The sequence below is a fragment of the Schistocerca americana genome, chromosome 5 (assembly GCF_021461395.2).
Source record: "Schistocerca americana isolate TAMUIC-IGC-003095 chromosome 5, iqSchAmer2.1, whole genome shotgun sequence".
Taxonomy (NCBI): Eukaryota; Metazoa; Arthropoda; class Insecta; order Orthoptera; family Acrididae; genus Schistocerca; species Schistocerca americana.
Window position 1 is genome coordinate 677,764,132 of NC_060123.1, and position 14,597 is coordinate 677,778,728.

General features: G+C 36.8%; 1 protein-coding gene across 1 annotated transcript in view; it reads left to right on the plus strand.

Annotated features, from left to right (window-relative positions):
* LOC124616628 (Down syndrome cell adhesion molecule-like protein Dscam2) overlaps positions 1-14,108 on the plus strand; it is a 375,675-nt gene extending 361,567 nt beyond the window's left edge. The window contains exons 34-35 of the mRNA XM_047144953.1: positions 12,745-12,916; positions 12,990-14,108. Coding sequence (XP_047000909.1) covers positions 12,745-12,916; positions 12,990-13,149 — 332 coding nt within the window. The 3' untranslated portion in view covers positions 13,150-14,108. The remainder of the gene's footprint in view (positions 1-12,744; positions 12,917-12,989) is intronic.
* The last annotated feature ends 489 nt before the right edge of the window (positions 14,109-14,597 follow it).

A 14,597-nucleotide genomic window follows, 5' to 3' on the forward strand; every position in this document is an offset into this window, starting at 1 on the left:
GAGCAAAGGATGAAAAGTAAGGTATATGTTGCTTGTCCTGTGACACAGGTGGAGGAATGTCTAAGCTCCACTATCATTTAAAACAATGGTACGGATATTATTATAATGATGAGCAGCCAAAATATAAGTGAATCTAGAAGTAAGAAAAGGAAAACATGTACTTGAAAATATCTGAAGATAATTGTATGCAGACAAATCAGGAACAGAAGAACGTCAGGTGGGATGGGGTTGGCGGGGGGGGGGGGGGGGGGGGCAGCATACATGTGGGCGTATATAATTCATCAATATAAAATTTTCATCTGGAAAGAAATTATGTAATAAAAATCTATTTAAAATTGAATTTTTCTGATGTTCTTACTGTTGTTTAGTTCTGATTGGAATTTTGTTTCTCCACCAAGATAGGAGATACTTGATTAATCCTGTATTGACCTTCTGAGAATTTTAATTGAGTACAATGGAATCAGATTCTGTATTTATTAGGGGTATTGGGACACATTAAATTCATTTAATTTGTGCCATTTGTAGAATATTTAATTTTGTAATGTTATTAATTAGCGACTTTTTTATGAGAACTAAGTTTCATTTAAAAAAATGAATGATATCTGCAACTTGGTGGTTAATAAGGTTACAATAATGTGCTGTTCACTATTTTATGAAGCCATAGACAAATAGTCACTATGAGAAATTAGAGATCTCAAGGCTCTGAGTGAAATGGTGGGAATGTTACACCCCTAGAAAAATCACTCCATAGTCACCTCTACAGCAAATATACCTGGTGTACAACAGTGGCATGGGGGAAAAAGATGAATAGTAGGCTAATTTAAACTGTGAACTACACAACAATAAAAATATTAATTTTTTAATTAATTTACTTTGGATGAAACAGAAACCAGAAATTCCCTGGATACTACTCTTCTTTATTATAATAAATTCCTTCCATTATTTTGATATTGTTTGTCACATGGAACCAGAATGCATGAAACCCACAGCTGTCATATTGATAGTCATTATTCTCACAGCATATCCCATGCAAAATGTTGTAGAATGACCATGTGCATAAATGATCAAGTGTAAGATGCAGATACAGTGACCCATAAAAACTTGAAGCTCTTCATTGTAACAACTGAAACATAATGAAGTGTGTAGGCTTCCACAGCCAATGCCAATTTTGAATGATATCCATTGGGGCTTTTGGCTGCATTATTGTTAAAACTATAATGACAAAACAATTGGGTTCTGGGGGTGGCCTACTCTTTACACTGTGTGCTGTATTGACGGTCATCTGATAAAGAAAATCACTGATACAGATGTAACTGGATTGTTCGAAGTCAAGAAACCTGTTGAGGTGTGATCATATCAAAAGCAATTGCTTGTGTTACTCCAGCAGATGACTGGAAGGTAGTATTCAATCGGCATTTTGCACCCAGGAAAAATATTTTCCTGCAGAAGACATCAATGCAATGCAGCATTTCTTTTGTGGCTGCTTGTCTCTTCCATTGCAGACAAAGTCATGTGGAGCTGCTGCTGAACAAACACATGCAGCCCATTGGACTGCGTCTGTTGGCATGCAGGACACAAGCAGCTTGCAGCTATCCACCCTGATCATGTTGGTCAGACATCTATGACTATCTTGATAGTATTTCTTATTTCTTGTTGCTTCATTCATGCCTGCCTGGGAAGCATGCAAATTTCTTGGTAACTGGTTGACCAGCTATAGTCCAAATGATGATACATTATTGCCATTTTGCAGTTTTGCCACACTCACAAATAATGCTTGTGCTCTGATACATATTTGCTTATCAGTCTTCCAATGTACCAAAATATACATTGCTGAACTCACACCAAACATAGTTTATGTTAGGAGTGCAGAGAGCATTGGCAGAATCCTACACGACAGGAGATGATTTATATCTTACATCCACTATATGGTCTCAGATTGATGTCAGTAACAAAGCAACTTACCTTGCTGGAATCTTTGGTTTATGATAAGTGAGCAACTGGAAGTTATTTTCCTATTGCTTTATCATTGTAGACTTTTATAATTGCCTGGAGCTTATTTAGGTCATGTTTGATGTTGTCAGCTAAAGTAACGATCTGGTTCACTACATTATCAACTAGTACCCATAAGATTAAAGCAATTCATCGCTATTTATAAAAAGTCAAGTAACTGCTCTTTTTTTTTTTTTTTTGGAAAGACATTTTTACTGTAAAACTTGAACACCATTTTAAACCAAACAACATCTATAAGAATAAGGATCTTAAAAATAAAACTACAATTAAACACAATTACATAAAAGCAACAGATACAAACATATACAAAAAAGGGACTGCTTGATCATGACTAAAAAGAGTGAAAGATTGGTGAAATGAGCCTATTCATGAATTTATTAGAAATGCCGTGTATCTCCGGCCAAGGAAGGAGAAAACTACATGAGACAAAAGGGATGTTAGTAGTCAGCTGCTAGCAACTGCCAGTGTATTGAAACTTGAGAAGACTTTTCTTTCACCCTGGTCTGTTGTTTCTTCCTTGGAATGTGGGAATGAGGTCTTGAGTGACTTTCCTACAAAATTCTTGATGATTCTTGTTCCTCCTAACACATTCTTCTCTTTGTCTGGATGAATCTATGTGATTTTGCAGTACCTTCCTCTGGTATCACCAGGTAAGTAGAAACTTTTTCTTTCTTATATTTTATTAACAAATCATCCTGTACATTATAAATACATTTGCAGTTGCCTTACCAGCTCATGGTAGTGTGTTCTTATTTGAGACACTGGAAAGTGATTAAATAAGCACAAATCCTAATATGACACCAAGGAGCAACTTATACCATGTTGTAATGAGTAGTTTGTCCTGACCCTCCATTTTTTTAGTTGGGGGGGGGGGGGGGGGAGGAGAGAGACAGACAAGGAAGACAAAGAGCACAAAACGGAGGAACAAAATGTAAGAAGACTGTAGAAGAAATATATGGGAGGAAGGTAGTCCATGTATGTAAGAATGTCTGGTAGTGTGCAGACAAGAGGAGGTGGTGAGTGGTGAGGGGGATTGGAGGGAGGGTAGGAATAAGAGAGAGAGGAGAGAGAGAGAGAGAGAGAGAGAGAGATAAATGAGTAAGAGTAATGTAAATAAAAATCTCTAATGTGGTCTTCATGAGTTTTCTTTACTCAGAACAAAAGTAAAGGTTGTTTTTATAAATAATCCCTGATCCTTGCAACTAAAGTTGGTGTGCTTTCATAAACAGAGGCTCATATTATTATTATTATTTTTATTTTATTATTAATATTTTTTATTTTATTATTATTATTATTTTTTTTTTTTTCCTTGGAAGGTTTCAGACAACGTTGTGAAACAGTATGAATTATGTCTTCACTTTTAAAATGTCGTATTTTCACAGAGAACTGAGGTTTGGATGGGATTTATGTGGCAAAATCAAATATTTTTATAGTGAGTTAACCTCTTATGGTAGCTGATCTGTAACACATCTCCCATATATCCACAGAAATACATCAACAAGCAGTATCTTATATAAAATGGAAGATGAAAAATTAATTTCTCATCAACTGTAGGGTCATTAGAGCACGTTAGGAAGGAAGATGATTGGTTAACATTATATAACTGAAGATATCATTATAAATTGATGACAAATTCAGAATGCACAAAAATGAGCATCAGGAAAGAAATTGTCATCTACTCAAACATATCCCAGTTTTCACCTTAAGTGATTTAGGGAAACTGTGGAAACTTACACCTGTTGAAGAGGGTTAGGATTTGGGTTCTACTCCTCCTAGATGGAAGTTTAATGCCTTAATCATTACATCATAGTTCTAGCTCAGATGGGCAAGGATACAACACAAAAACAGACATGGCCATTTTATAAGATCAGTGAAAACATTTGCATTGATTGATTAAGGGGAAGCATGGAAAAGTGAATGAAGATGGTGGGAAAGAAATTTGAAAATCTCTGCTGCTCAATAAAAGACCAGTTCCTTAACTACCACTATGTTATCTAATTGTATTGGTCATGTAGCACTTGCTGTTCTCCCTTATCAATTCATCACCTAGGGTGATATCCAAATGTGGCCTTTTCAATAGGAAGAAGTGCAGCAGAACTCATCATGTTTCTTTGCACTGATGATATACAGCCTCCATGAGGTAAGTTGTTCCACACAAAAATTGTACGGTAATCTGTCAATGAGACATAAAATTGGACAGTCCTTAAAATTTTTGAAAGTGGCATGCATGTAGCTTTTCCCAGAACACTCTGTACAACAGTATTTAACATCAGCACTTCGTCTTCAACCTCATGTGTTCTCATACTATGTCACTATCACAAGTTAGTTGAGAGTGAATGAATTAATGAATAGATCTCATTTCTAGAAGTTTCTGCTGATATTGAGAAAATACTGTGTAGAGTGGATAATGTTTACCAAAAAAGTGCGGTTGCTAAATGAAGATAACTTGTTGTTGTTGTGGTCTTCAGTCCTGAGACCGGTTTGATGCAGCTCTCCATCTACTCTATTCTCTGCAAGATTCTTCATCTCCCAGTACCTACTGCAACCTGCATCCTTCTGAATCTGCTTGTCTTCTAGTCAAGTTGTGCCACAAACTCCTCTTCTCCCCAATTCTGTTCAGTAACTCCTCATTAGTTATGTGATCTACCCATCTAATCTTCAGCATTTTTATGTAGCACCACATTTCCAAAGCTTCTATTCTCTTCTTGTCCAAACTGTTTATCGTCTATGTTTCACTTCCATACATGGCTCCACTCCACTCAAATACTTTCAGAAATGACTTCCTGATACTTAAACCTATACTCGATGTTAGCAAATTACTATTCTTCAGAAGTGCTTTCCTTACCAGTGCCAGTCTACATTTTATATCATCTCTACTTTGACCATCATCAGTTATTTTGCTCCCCAAATAGCAAAACACCTTTGCTACTTTAAGTGTCTCATTTCCTAATCTAATTCCCTCAGCATCACCTGACTTAATTTGACTACATTCCATTATCCTCATTTTGCTTTTGTTGATGTTCATCTTATATCCTCCCATCAAGACACTCCTCTTCCAAATCCTTTGCTGTCTCTGATAGAATTACAATGTCATCAGTGAACCTCAAAGTTTTTATTACTTCTCCATGGATTTTAATACCTGCTCCAAATTTTTTTTTTTTGTTTCCTTTACTGCTTGCTCAATATACAGATTGAATAACATCAGGGAGAGTCTACAACCCTGTCTCACTCCCTTCCCAATCACTGCTTCACTTTCATGTCCCTCGACTCTTATAACTGCCATCTGGTTTCTGTACAAATTGTAAATAGCCTTTCGCTCCCTGTATTTTACCCCTACCACCTTCACAATTTGAAATAGAGTATTCCAGTCAACATTGTGAAAAGCTTCCTCTAAGTCTACAAATGCTAGAAACGTAGGTTTGCTTTTTCTTAATCTATCTTCTAAGATAAGTCGTAGGGTCAGTATTGCCTCACGTGTTCCAGTATTTCTACGGAATCCAAACTGATCTTCCCCAAGGTCGGCTTCTACCAGTTTTTCCATTTGTCTGTAAAGAATTCGCATTAGTATTTTGCAGATGTGGCTTATTAAACTGATAGTCGGTAATTTTCACATCTGTTAACACCTGCTTTCTTTGGGATTGGAATTATTATATTCTTCTTGCAGTCTGAGGGTATTTCGCCTGTCTCATACATCTTGCTCACCAGATGGTAGAGTTTTGTCAGGACTGGCTCTCCCAAGGCTGCCAGTAGTTCTAATGGAATGTTGTCTGCTCCCGGGGCCTTGTTTCGACTTAGGTCTTTCAGTGCTCTGTCAAATTCTTCACGCAGTATCATATCTCCCATTTCATCTTCATCTACATCATCTTCCATTTCCATAATATTGTCGTCAAGTACATCGCTCTTGTATAGACCCTCTCTATACTCCTTCCACCTTTCTGCTTTCCCTTCTTTGATTAGAACTGGGTTTCCATCTGAGCTCTTGATATTCATACAAGTGGTTCGCTTTTCTCCAAAGGTCTATTTAATTTTCCTGTAGGCAGTATCTATCTTACCCCTAGTGAGATAAGCCTCTACATCCTTACATTTGTCCTCTAGCCATCCCTGCTTAGCCATTTTGCACTTCCTGTCGATCTCATTTTTGAGACATTTTTATTCCTTTTTGCCTGCTTCATTTATTGCATTTTTATATTTTCTCTTTTCATCAGTTAAATTCAATATTTGTACTGTTACCCAAGGATTTCTACTAGCCCTCGTCTTTTTACCTGCTTGATCCTCTGCTGCCTTCACTGCTTCATCCCTCAAAGCTACCCATTCTTCTTCTACTGTATTTCTTTCCTCCATTCCTGTCAATCATTCCCTTATGCTCTCCCTAAAACTCTATACAACCTCTGGTTTAGTCAGTTTACCCAGGTCCCATCTCCTTAAATTCCCACCTTTTTGAAGTTTCTTCAGTTTTAATCTACCATTCATAACCAATAGATTGTGGTCAGAGTCCACATCTACTGCTGGAAATGTCTTACAATTTAAAACCTGGTTCCTAAATCTCTGTCTTACCATTATATAATCTATCTGATACCTTCTAGTATCTCCAGACTTCTTCCATGTATACAACCTTCTTTCATGATTCTTGAACCAAGTGTTAGCTATGATTAAGTTATGCTCTGTGCAAAATTCTACCAGACGGCTTCCTCTTTCATTTCTTCCCCCAATCCATATTCACCTACTACATTTCCTTCTCTCCTTTTCCCTACTATAGAGTTCCAGTCACCCATGACTATTAAATTTTCATCTCCCTTCACTATCTTAATAACTTCTTTTATCTCGTTGTACATTTCTTCGTCATCTGCAGAGCTAGTTGGCATATAAACTTGTACTACTGTAGTAGGCGTGGGCTTTGTGACTATCTTGGCCACAATAATGCGTTCACTATGCTGTTTGTAGTAGCTTACCCGCACTCCTATTTTTTTATTCATTATTACACCTACTTTTGCATTACTCCTATTTGATTTTGTATTTATAACCCTGAATTCACCTGACGAAAAGTCTTGTTCCTCCTGCCACCAAACTTCACTAATTCCCACTATATCTAACTTTAACCTATCCATTTCCCTTTTTAAATATTTGAACCTACCTGCCCGATTAAGGGATCTGACATTCCACGCTCCCATCCATAGAATGCCAGTTTTCTTTCTCCTGATAATGACGTCCTCTCGGGTAGTCCCCACCCGGAGATCCAAATGGGGGACTATTTTACTTCCGGGATATTTTACCCAAGAGGACGCCATCATCATTTAACCATACAATAAAGCTGCATGCCCTCGGGAAAAATTACGGCTGTAGTTTCCCCTTGCTTTCAGCCATTCGCAGTACCAGCACAGCAAGGCCGTTTTGGTTAGTGTTACAAGGCCAGATCAGTCAATCATCCAGATTATCTTCCGGTTATTCTAGTCTCCCTTCAATGCATGAATCAGTGAACCTTGGAAAATCAGACACATAAACAGTCCAGAGATTTGTGTTGTTGTTTCATGTTTGTGTAACCATTTAATATTGAAATTTATAATAACCCTCAAGGTTATTTCTGCTGGAACATCTTTGAATGGAAGTTCAAAACAAACAACTGGCTACAACTAGCAATTGAAATTGTACTATAATGAACTGGTCTATCTGAAGATGAAAGTGCAAGCGTGTGAAGTGTACTGTGGCAGAAAATAAAAGTGTGTGATAAAGATAATTCTATTAACAATATAGGAAAAGACAGATTGCTACTTACTATAAAGAAGACAAGTCACGTTGCAGAGAGGCACAATTAAAAGACACTTACATATGGCTTTTGGTCACAGCCTTCAGTAGTAACAGAGGGACACACCACATTCACACACTCAAGCAAGCACACCTCATGCACACATGACCGTCAACTCTAGCATGTTGGTCCAGATAGATTACCCAAAGGTAAAGTTGCAAAAGAATTCAATAGCAAATGAAAAATTGCAATGTAGTCTTTCATGACCGGTATCGTCTTCAATCAAAAGTTCTGGGCTGATAGGCCATGGTCGATGTATAAAACTCTCCCCTGACATTTTGTCTCTGACTGTGGGAGACATCTTCCGAGTTAAAGTGGTGAAATGCAGAGGTCGCTGCTATACCTCGGAGGATATCTCCCACAGTCGGAGACGAAACGTCAGGGGAGAGTTTTATACGTCGACCACAGCCTATCAGCCCAGAAGTTTTAAGTGAAAATGAAAAATTGGTTTATCAAATGCTTGAGTCACAGAAAGAATGAATTTGAATTATGACTGGAAAGAAAAAAAATATTCCCATTGTTTGCTTTTCCATCATTTCATTTGGATCTCTCTCTCTCTCTCTCTCTCTCTCTCTCTCTCTCTCTCTCTCTCTCTCTCTCTAGTACATCATCAGACAAGAGAAATAAAGTGGCAGGAATTTTCTGTGATCCCACAAAGGCATTTGATTGTGTAACCCAAGCATTGCTTGTTCCCTAGTTTCGGGTGTGCAGATGCATAAATTCAGCTTCTTCTTCTAATATTTTGGCTGAATACCATCCAGCCATCTTCAGAGTGAGTCGAGGTGATGCACGCTCCGACACATGCTCTGTCCTTTTAAACCTGAGTACCGAACCACTGCGTATGCGGCCAAACATACACAAGGCACCAGAGATGTTGATAGGGAGCAAAGAGGTGTAACATATGCGGGGAAATTAAATATATGGCTGTGCAGTCATTCCACGTAGTGATATTGATGTGGCACAGAGAGCTGCACCATTGCGATGTCTTTGTGATTTAATGACAGAAATTGCCGAATTCCATGATTTCTCCAAGCCGTACCTGCTATCTCTATTAATTAAATTTGTCACCAACCGAATTTCAGTTGCTTCTGTCACTACTGAGTCCCAGAAAGATGAAGTCGAGGCTAAAATTTCGACATTGTCATACACCATAGAGTGCCCAGTGTCAATACAGTACTCCACCACTGCAGATTTCTTATCTTGGACAAATCATGGAATCCGGTAATTTCTGTAATTAAATCACAAAGATGTCGTGACAGTGTAGCTCTCCGTGACACATCGATATCACTGTGTGGAACGACTGCGCAGCCATAGATTTAATTCCCATGCATATGTTACACCTCTTTGCCGCCTATCAATGTCTCTGGCACCTTGTGTATCTTTGACCGCATACGCTGTGGTTCGGTACTCGGGTTTGAAAGGACAGAGCAAGTGCTGGAGCGTTAGTCACCTCGGCTCACTCTGAAGATTGCTGGAGAGTATTCAGCCTAAATATTAGAAGAAGAAGCTGAATTTATGCAGCTGCATTCCTGAAACTTTATGGAACAGTCTTTACACTGCAAAAACATGAAAATGCACATCAAGCATTGCTTGTTTACAAACTTGAAAAGTATGGCATTAGTGGCAGTGCCTGACAATAGCTTAAATGCTACTTATCAAACAGAATGGAAAGAGTTAGCATCTCTTCAAATGGTGTATATTATTTTTCTGACTGGAAAAAAGTTTCAGGCTGTTCCACGAGGCTCCATATTAGGCCCTGTCTTATTTCTTTTCTCTGTTAATTACTTACCATTAAATAGCAGCTCCTCATCAGCTCTGCTCACAGATGATACTTCTGTCTTAGTTGGAGATCAGGACACAGGAAAAATTCCCAAATCTGTGATCAGTACCCTCATTCCCTTAGAAATTTGGTTTCAGCTAAATAGGTCGAATCTAAACATATCTAAGACTCACATGATGCAGTCCAAAACCAAACAGTCAAAACGTGAGCAGCTTAAGATTGTACTCAACAACCAAGATACAGAAGAAGTTGACTCTGTCAAATTATCAAGTTTAAATGTAGATAAAAATTTGAGCTGGCAGGCACACATTGAATACCTAGCAAACAGACTGAGCAGCTTTGCATTTTCAGTGCAAATATTACCAATTGCAACTGACATAGACACACAGAAAGTAGCAGATACAAGGTACTTTGAATCCATTATTAGGTATGGTATTGTTTTTGGGGTAACTTGACAGACATAGTGCAGATACTAAAAATACAGAAGAAAAATCATTTGAAATATGTGCACTGCAAATCACCAAGAACCATGTTGACCATTATTTAGAAAACTAAAATATTAACTGTGCCATCCTTATACATACAGTATATGAGATTATTATATGTTTGTACACCACACATGAATTATTTGGGGGAAACTATTTTGTCCATTCACATGATACTAGAAACAAAGAAAATTTTATGCTCCCCACCCACTGCCTCAGACTGTATGCCCAGGGACCTCAATATATGGGAATGAAAATTTGTAATAAATTAAAAAAGAACAAGTTGATGCAGTTGAATTTAGGTCACACTTAAAAGAAAGCTATATGAGGTACTACCACTGAAGTGTTACTACTCAGTGGACGAATTCATGCAGGACAAACTGGAAAGTTGAGCTGGATATAATGTGTTACATACTCCAAGAAATATCCTTATAGTGTTATTATTTATTGTAGTGCTATTATTTATTAGTGTAAAATTAATTGTAGCTGTATTATAAATGTTTGACATGTCTACTGTATGCAAACCAAATGGATTACAAATGTACGTCATGAGATGAATAAAACACATTTCACACAATTCACAATTCTCTCTCTGTGAGTTATCAGTCCTTTTCTTGAATGGCAATTGTGAGTGAATATTTGATACATCAGGTTTTCATACCTTCTGTTTATATTCAAATTTAGCCAAGACATTGCATTTTTGCTGGTCAGAGGGACATCATAGTTGGTCATATTTAAAAAATTGAAAGTACTTCTGATGCAGTTCCTCAGATAATTTTATTTCATTTGACTTATTGTTCCTATTTCACTCAAAGGAAATATTGTTAGGTAAGCATTGTATAATAGTGTACTTACACCAGTCCTACACAATTGTGTCTGTCTATAAAGTGTCTGGATTACCATGGCACCTTGAGAAAAGTAACTAATGGTACAGATCAAAAGACGATAAAACTATTAATAATTTAAGATCCATTAAAGTCACTGTAGTAATAATATATATTTGTCATCCTGTTGGCATATATTTTCCACTGAATAATCCAAGTGCAGTGCTGGTACCCTCATCATATACTTACTATTTGTTCTTTTACATTAAATAAGGGAAAGGACTGGTGCGTGGCACACAGAAACATTTTATAGAAAATGGTTTTTGAGCCCTTGCTCTTTGTCTAGTAAGAGCACACACCTTTACACACACGCAACCACACAAACACCAAAGCATCTATAAGTTTGGGTCTTCGTGTGAGTGAATGTGTTTATTTTTACTAGAAAAAGACCAAGAGCTCAAAAGCTAGTGTTAAGTTTTCTGTTATGTATTTCTGTGTAATAGACACCAATCCTCTATAGGTTAATGGTTGCCTTACCCTTATTTTACACATTTTCCTTTCAGGAATTTCCATAATTGCCCTATTTGTTCCTTTTATAATTTTTAACAGATTTTGTGTGAAATAAGACTGTCTAATCATGTAAACTCCTACCGTCTTCACCCATCCCTTGTAATCTGAGTTACACCATTTAACAGGTACAGTCAAGAGTGACTAGTACAGATGAATTAAAGCTGTTACTAGTTCATTTAAAGGCAAAGACATCGAATTTTTTCACTCTCTCTCTCTCTCTCTCTCTCTCTCTCTCTCTCTCTCTCTCTCTCTCTCTCCTCACGCACTCACTTTATATCTTGTCTAAAAATCTACTCACCAAGCGGTGGCAGAACACACACATAAAAGACTGTTGTAATTGGCAAGCTTTCCAACTGAGTGTCTCCTTCTTCAGGCAGAAGGGTTGATATCTTGTTTGAAAGTTACAGTACCAAATTAGTTTATTTTGTGTAAATAATGTCGTAGCCATTATGACTGTAGAAAAACAAAAACAAATATGTAATATGAGAATGGTAAACACACAGTTACGTGCAAGATTCAAATGTTTTGGTGTGCTTTTTTTTTCCAACCCCAAAGTGTTCACATTATTTCTGCAACATAAGTAATGTATCACATATAGCATATTTATTACACAATACATTTCAACTTTATACAGGTTTGTTTAATTAATGGATTAAAGAAAAGCCTGTTCTTTGTGAGTTAGTCTTTTATTAATACTCTATCAAAAAGAAAATTCACTCAAGGAAAGTGTAAAATTTACAAGGAGAGACAGTGCCTGGCCAGTACTTAATTTTAGAAGGCGAAATTCCAAATACTGGTGATAGACACATTTACAAGTAGAGAGAAATAAAATGTAGCTTTCAGAACTTTTATTTCCTTCCTCAGGGAGGATGGAGGGTGGAAATGAGGGGCAAGAGACTCAGAATCTAGGTCGAGAGGGACCTAACAGGAATGTGCCACATAGGTTCTGAGTGACATTCCCCTCCTTTCCAACCACCTAACTATTCTTGTTTCCTCTCTGTTGAAGAGAAAAGCAGTTCAAGAAGCTTTCTCTATCTTTAAATGTGTCTCTTGGCAGTACTTACAATTTTGCCTACTAAAGGTAAGTACCATCCATTTATTACTCTCTAAGATCTGAAATCAGCACTTTAAATAATATTGAGTAATTCCATTGGAAAAATCTCATTATTCATGTTCTCCTACAACATTATTACATTCATGTTATTTTAAGAATATGCACATTACAATGTTTAGTATGAATAAACATTGCTGCGAACTCCTTTTGATGCATTTTAGAAGTGGGGAAGTCTGGAATGGAAGAATCAAGCTCCTCATCAGAGACATCTCCCTCAGGAGCTAGAAAACCGTTTCCATCTCGAAAATCAAAAAGTAAAGGCCAGGTTCTTGGAAAAAGACAAGTTCGCAGCAGTAGTGGATATTCTAGCCACACAGAAGAAACTACATTCAGGTATGTGAGGTCAAACAACTTTCTTAGCACATCATTTTCTTAAACAATATCAAATAACATGAACTGATATCAGTTTCAGTGATCGAATACATCCCCCTTCGAGATTTTCTGATTCTCATTCCCATGAGTTGAGTGAAGCGGAATGTGACATGAGTAAGCTGGGCAGAAAATCTGGCCGTAGTGGTGCAAGCACCAGACTTAGTAGGGAAACATCCTTCCAGATAGATGTCTAGCTGTTTACTGTGCCTTGCACACATTGCTCTTCTGCAAAATGTGTCCATGTCTGTCAGTCGAGGCAACTTTTGAAAAGCAGTGGCTTCCATGGCATATACATAATTTTTATAAGCAAACTGAGTGCGTGTGTATGTGCTAAAACCCTGATAGTTCAAAGTAGTTGAACAGAAATACAAATATGTCTTTCATTTTATATAAGTGAACACCTGGTGAATTATCACAAACTATTGGTGATCATGCGACTGTTTTGACTAAAATGAACACTGTGAGATGTGAATAATTATAATAATAATAAAAACTCAGGACACACCAAATCGATATCATCGTGCCTCATGTGGCAACTCCATGTAACTTTTAGTCCTTCACCCATAAGCAAATGTCTGTTGTATTTTTTATTGTCTGCTGGTATACCTATGAAATTTACACAGGAAACATTGAGCTATCAGTTTGAGTCGACTCATACACCTGCAATATTCATGGTTATTCACACCTATCCAAATGTATTCAGTTATAATGCATCAATACCCATATATGTTCACTGCCATATGAATGTTCAAATGTTGTTGTTTATAATGAAGATCTTCGGTTTGAATGGGATTTGTTATGTGACTTTTTGGTGAAAAATATTTTAATACCTAGCGTAAAATGTTGAATGGTATCCCAATCTTCCAATCTGAATGCTTCTATATACTGCCAGAAAGGCAGTCTCATCACTCCATTACTGCAGAGACTGGGTATTATGTGACTAGATATTAAAATACTGAGTTGTGATACTTATGAGATGAAATGTATGTATGTAATGTATGTATGTATGTTTGTTGCATTGAGTTTTGAGACATGTAAGATGAAGTGTATGTATATTTGTTGATATTTAAGTAAAATTTTAAATATAATGACTGTTTATATGATTATTAAATGTTATATTGTATTTTGCATGTTGCAAATTTTTGGTAACACAATAAAGAAAATGCTCAACAGCTAAATAGATTTCTGTAAATGAAGACTACTAGAAATATTCACTCTTCCATAGAATAGTGATTTTGGAGCACTTGAGTAATTTCACATTCCAAAGACGGCACAAGATTCAGCTTAGCACTAATACATACTTTGTTTCAAGTAAAAAGTACATATGGACATTATCACTGTAACTGTTCCTCAGCAGAACAATGACAGCATGAGGTTTTAAAAGGCTGACATAATAAGAAATACTTTTGCGTCATTCAAACAGCAAAAATTAACAATTCAGCATGGAAATGCTGCTTCTTTTTATTAACTTGCCAGTAAATGTTACAAATAGCATTTTGTCTAAAAGACTATGGCTGACAGTCTTTTTCATATCCTGTAGCAGAATTCTGGTAAAATGAAGGTGATATTTGAAGAAAGTCTGGGAAGAAAATAAATTACTACAAATGAATTCATGTTAATTTTGCATGACTGTTGATATTAT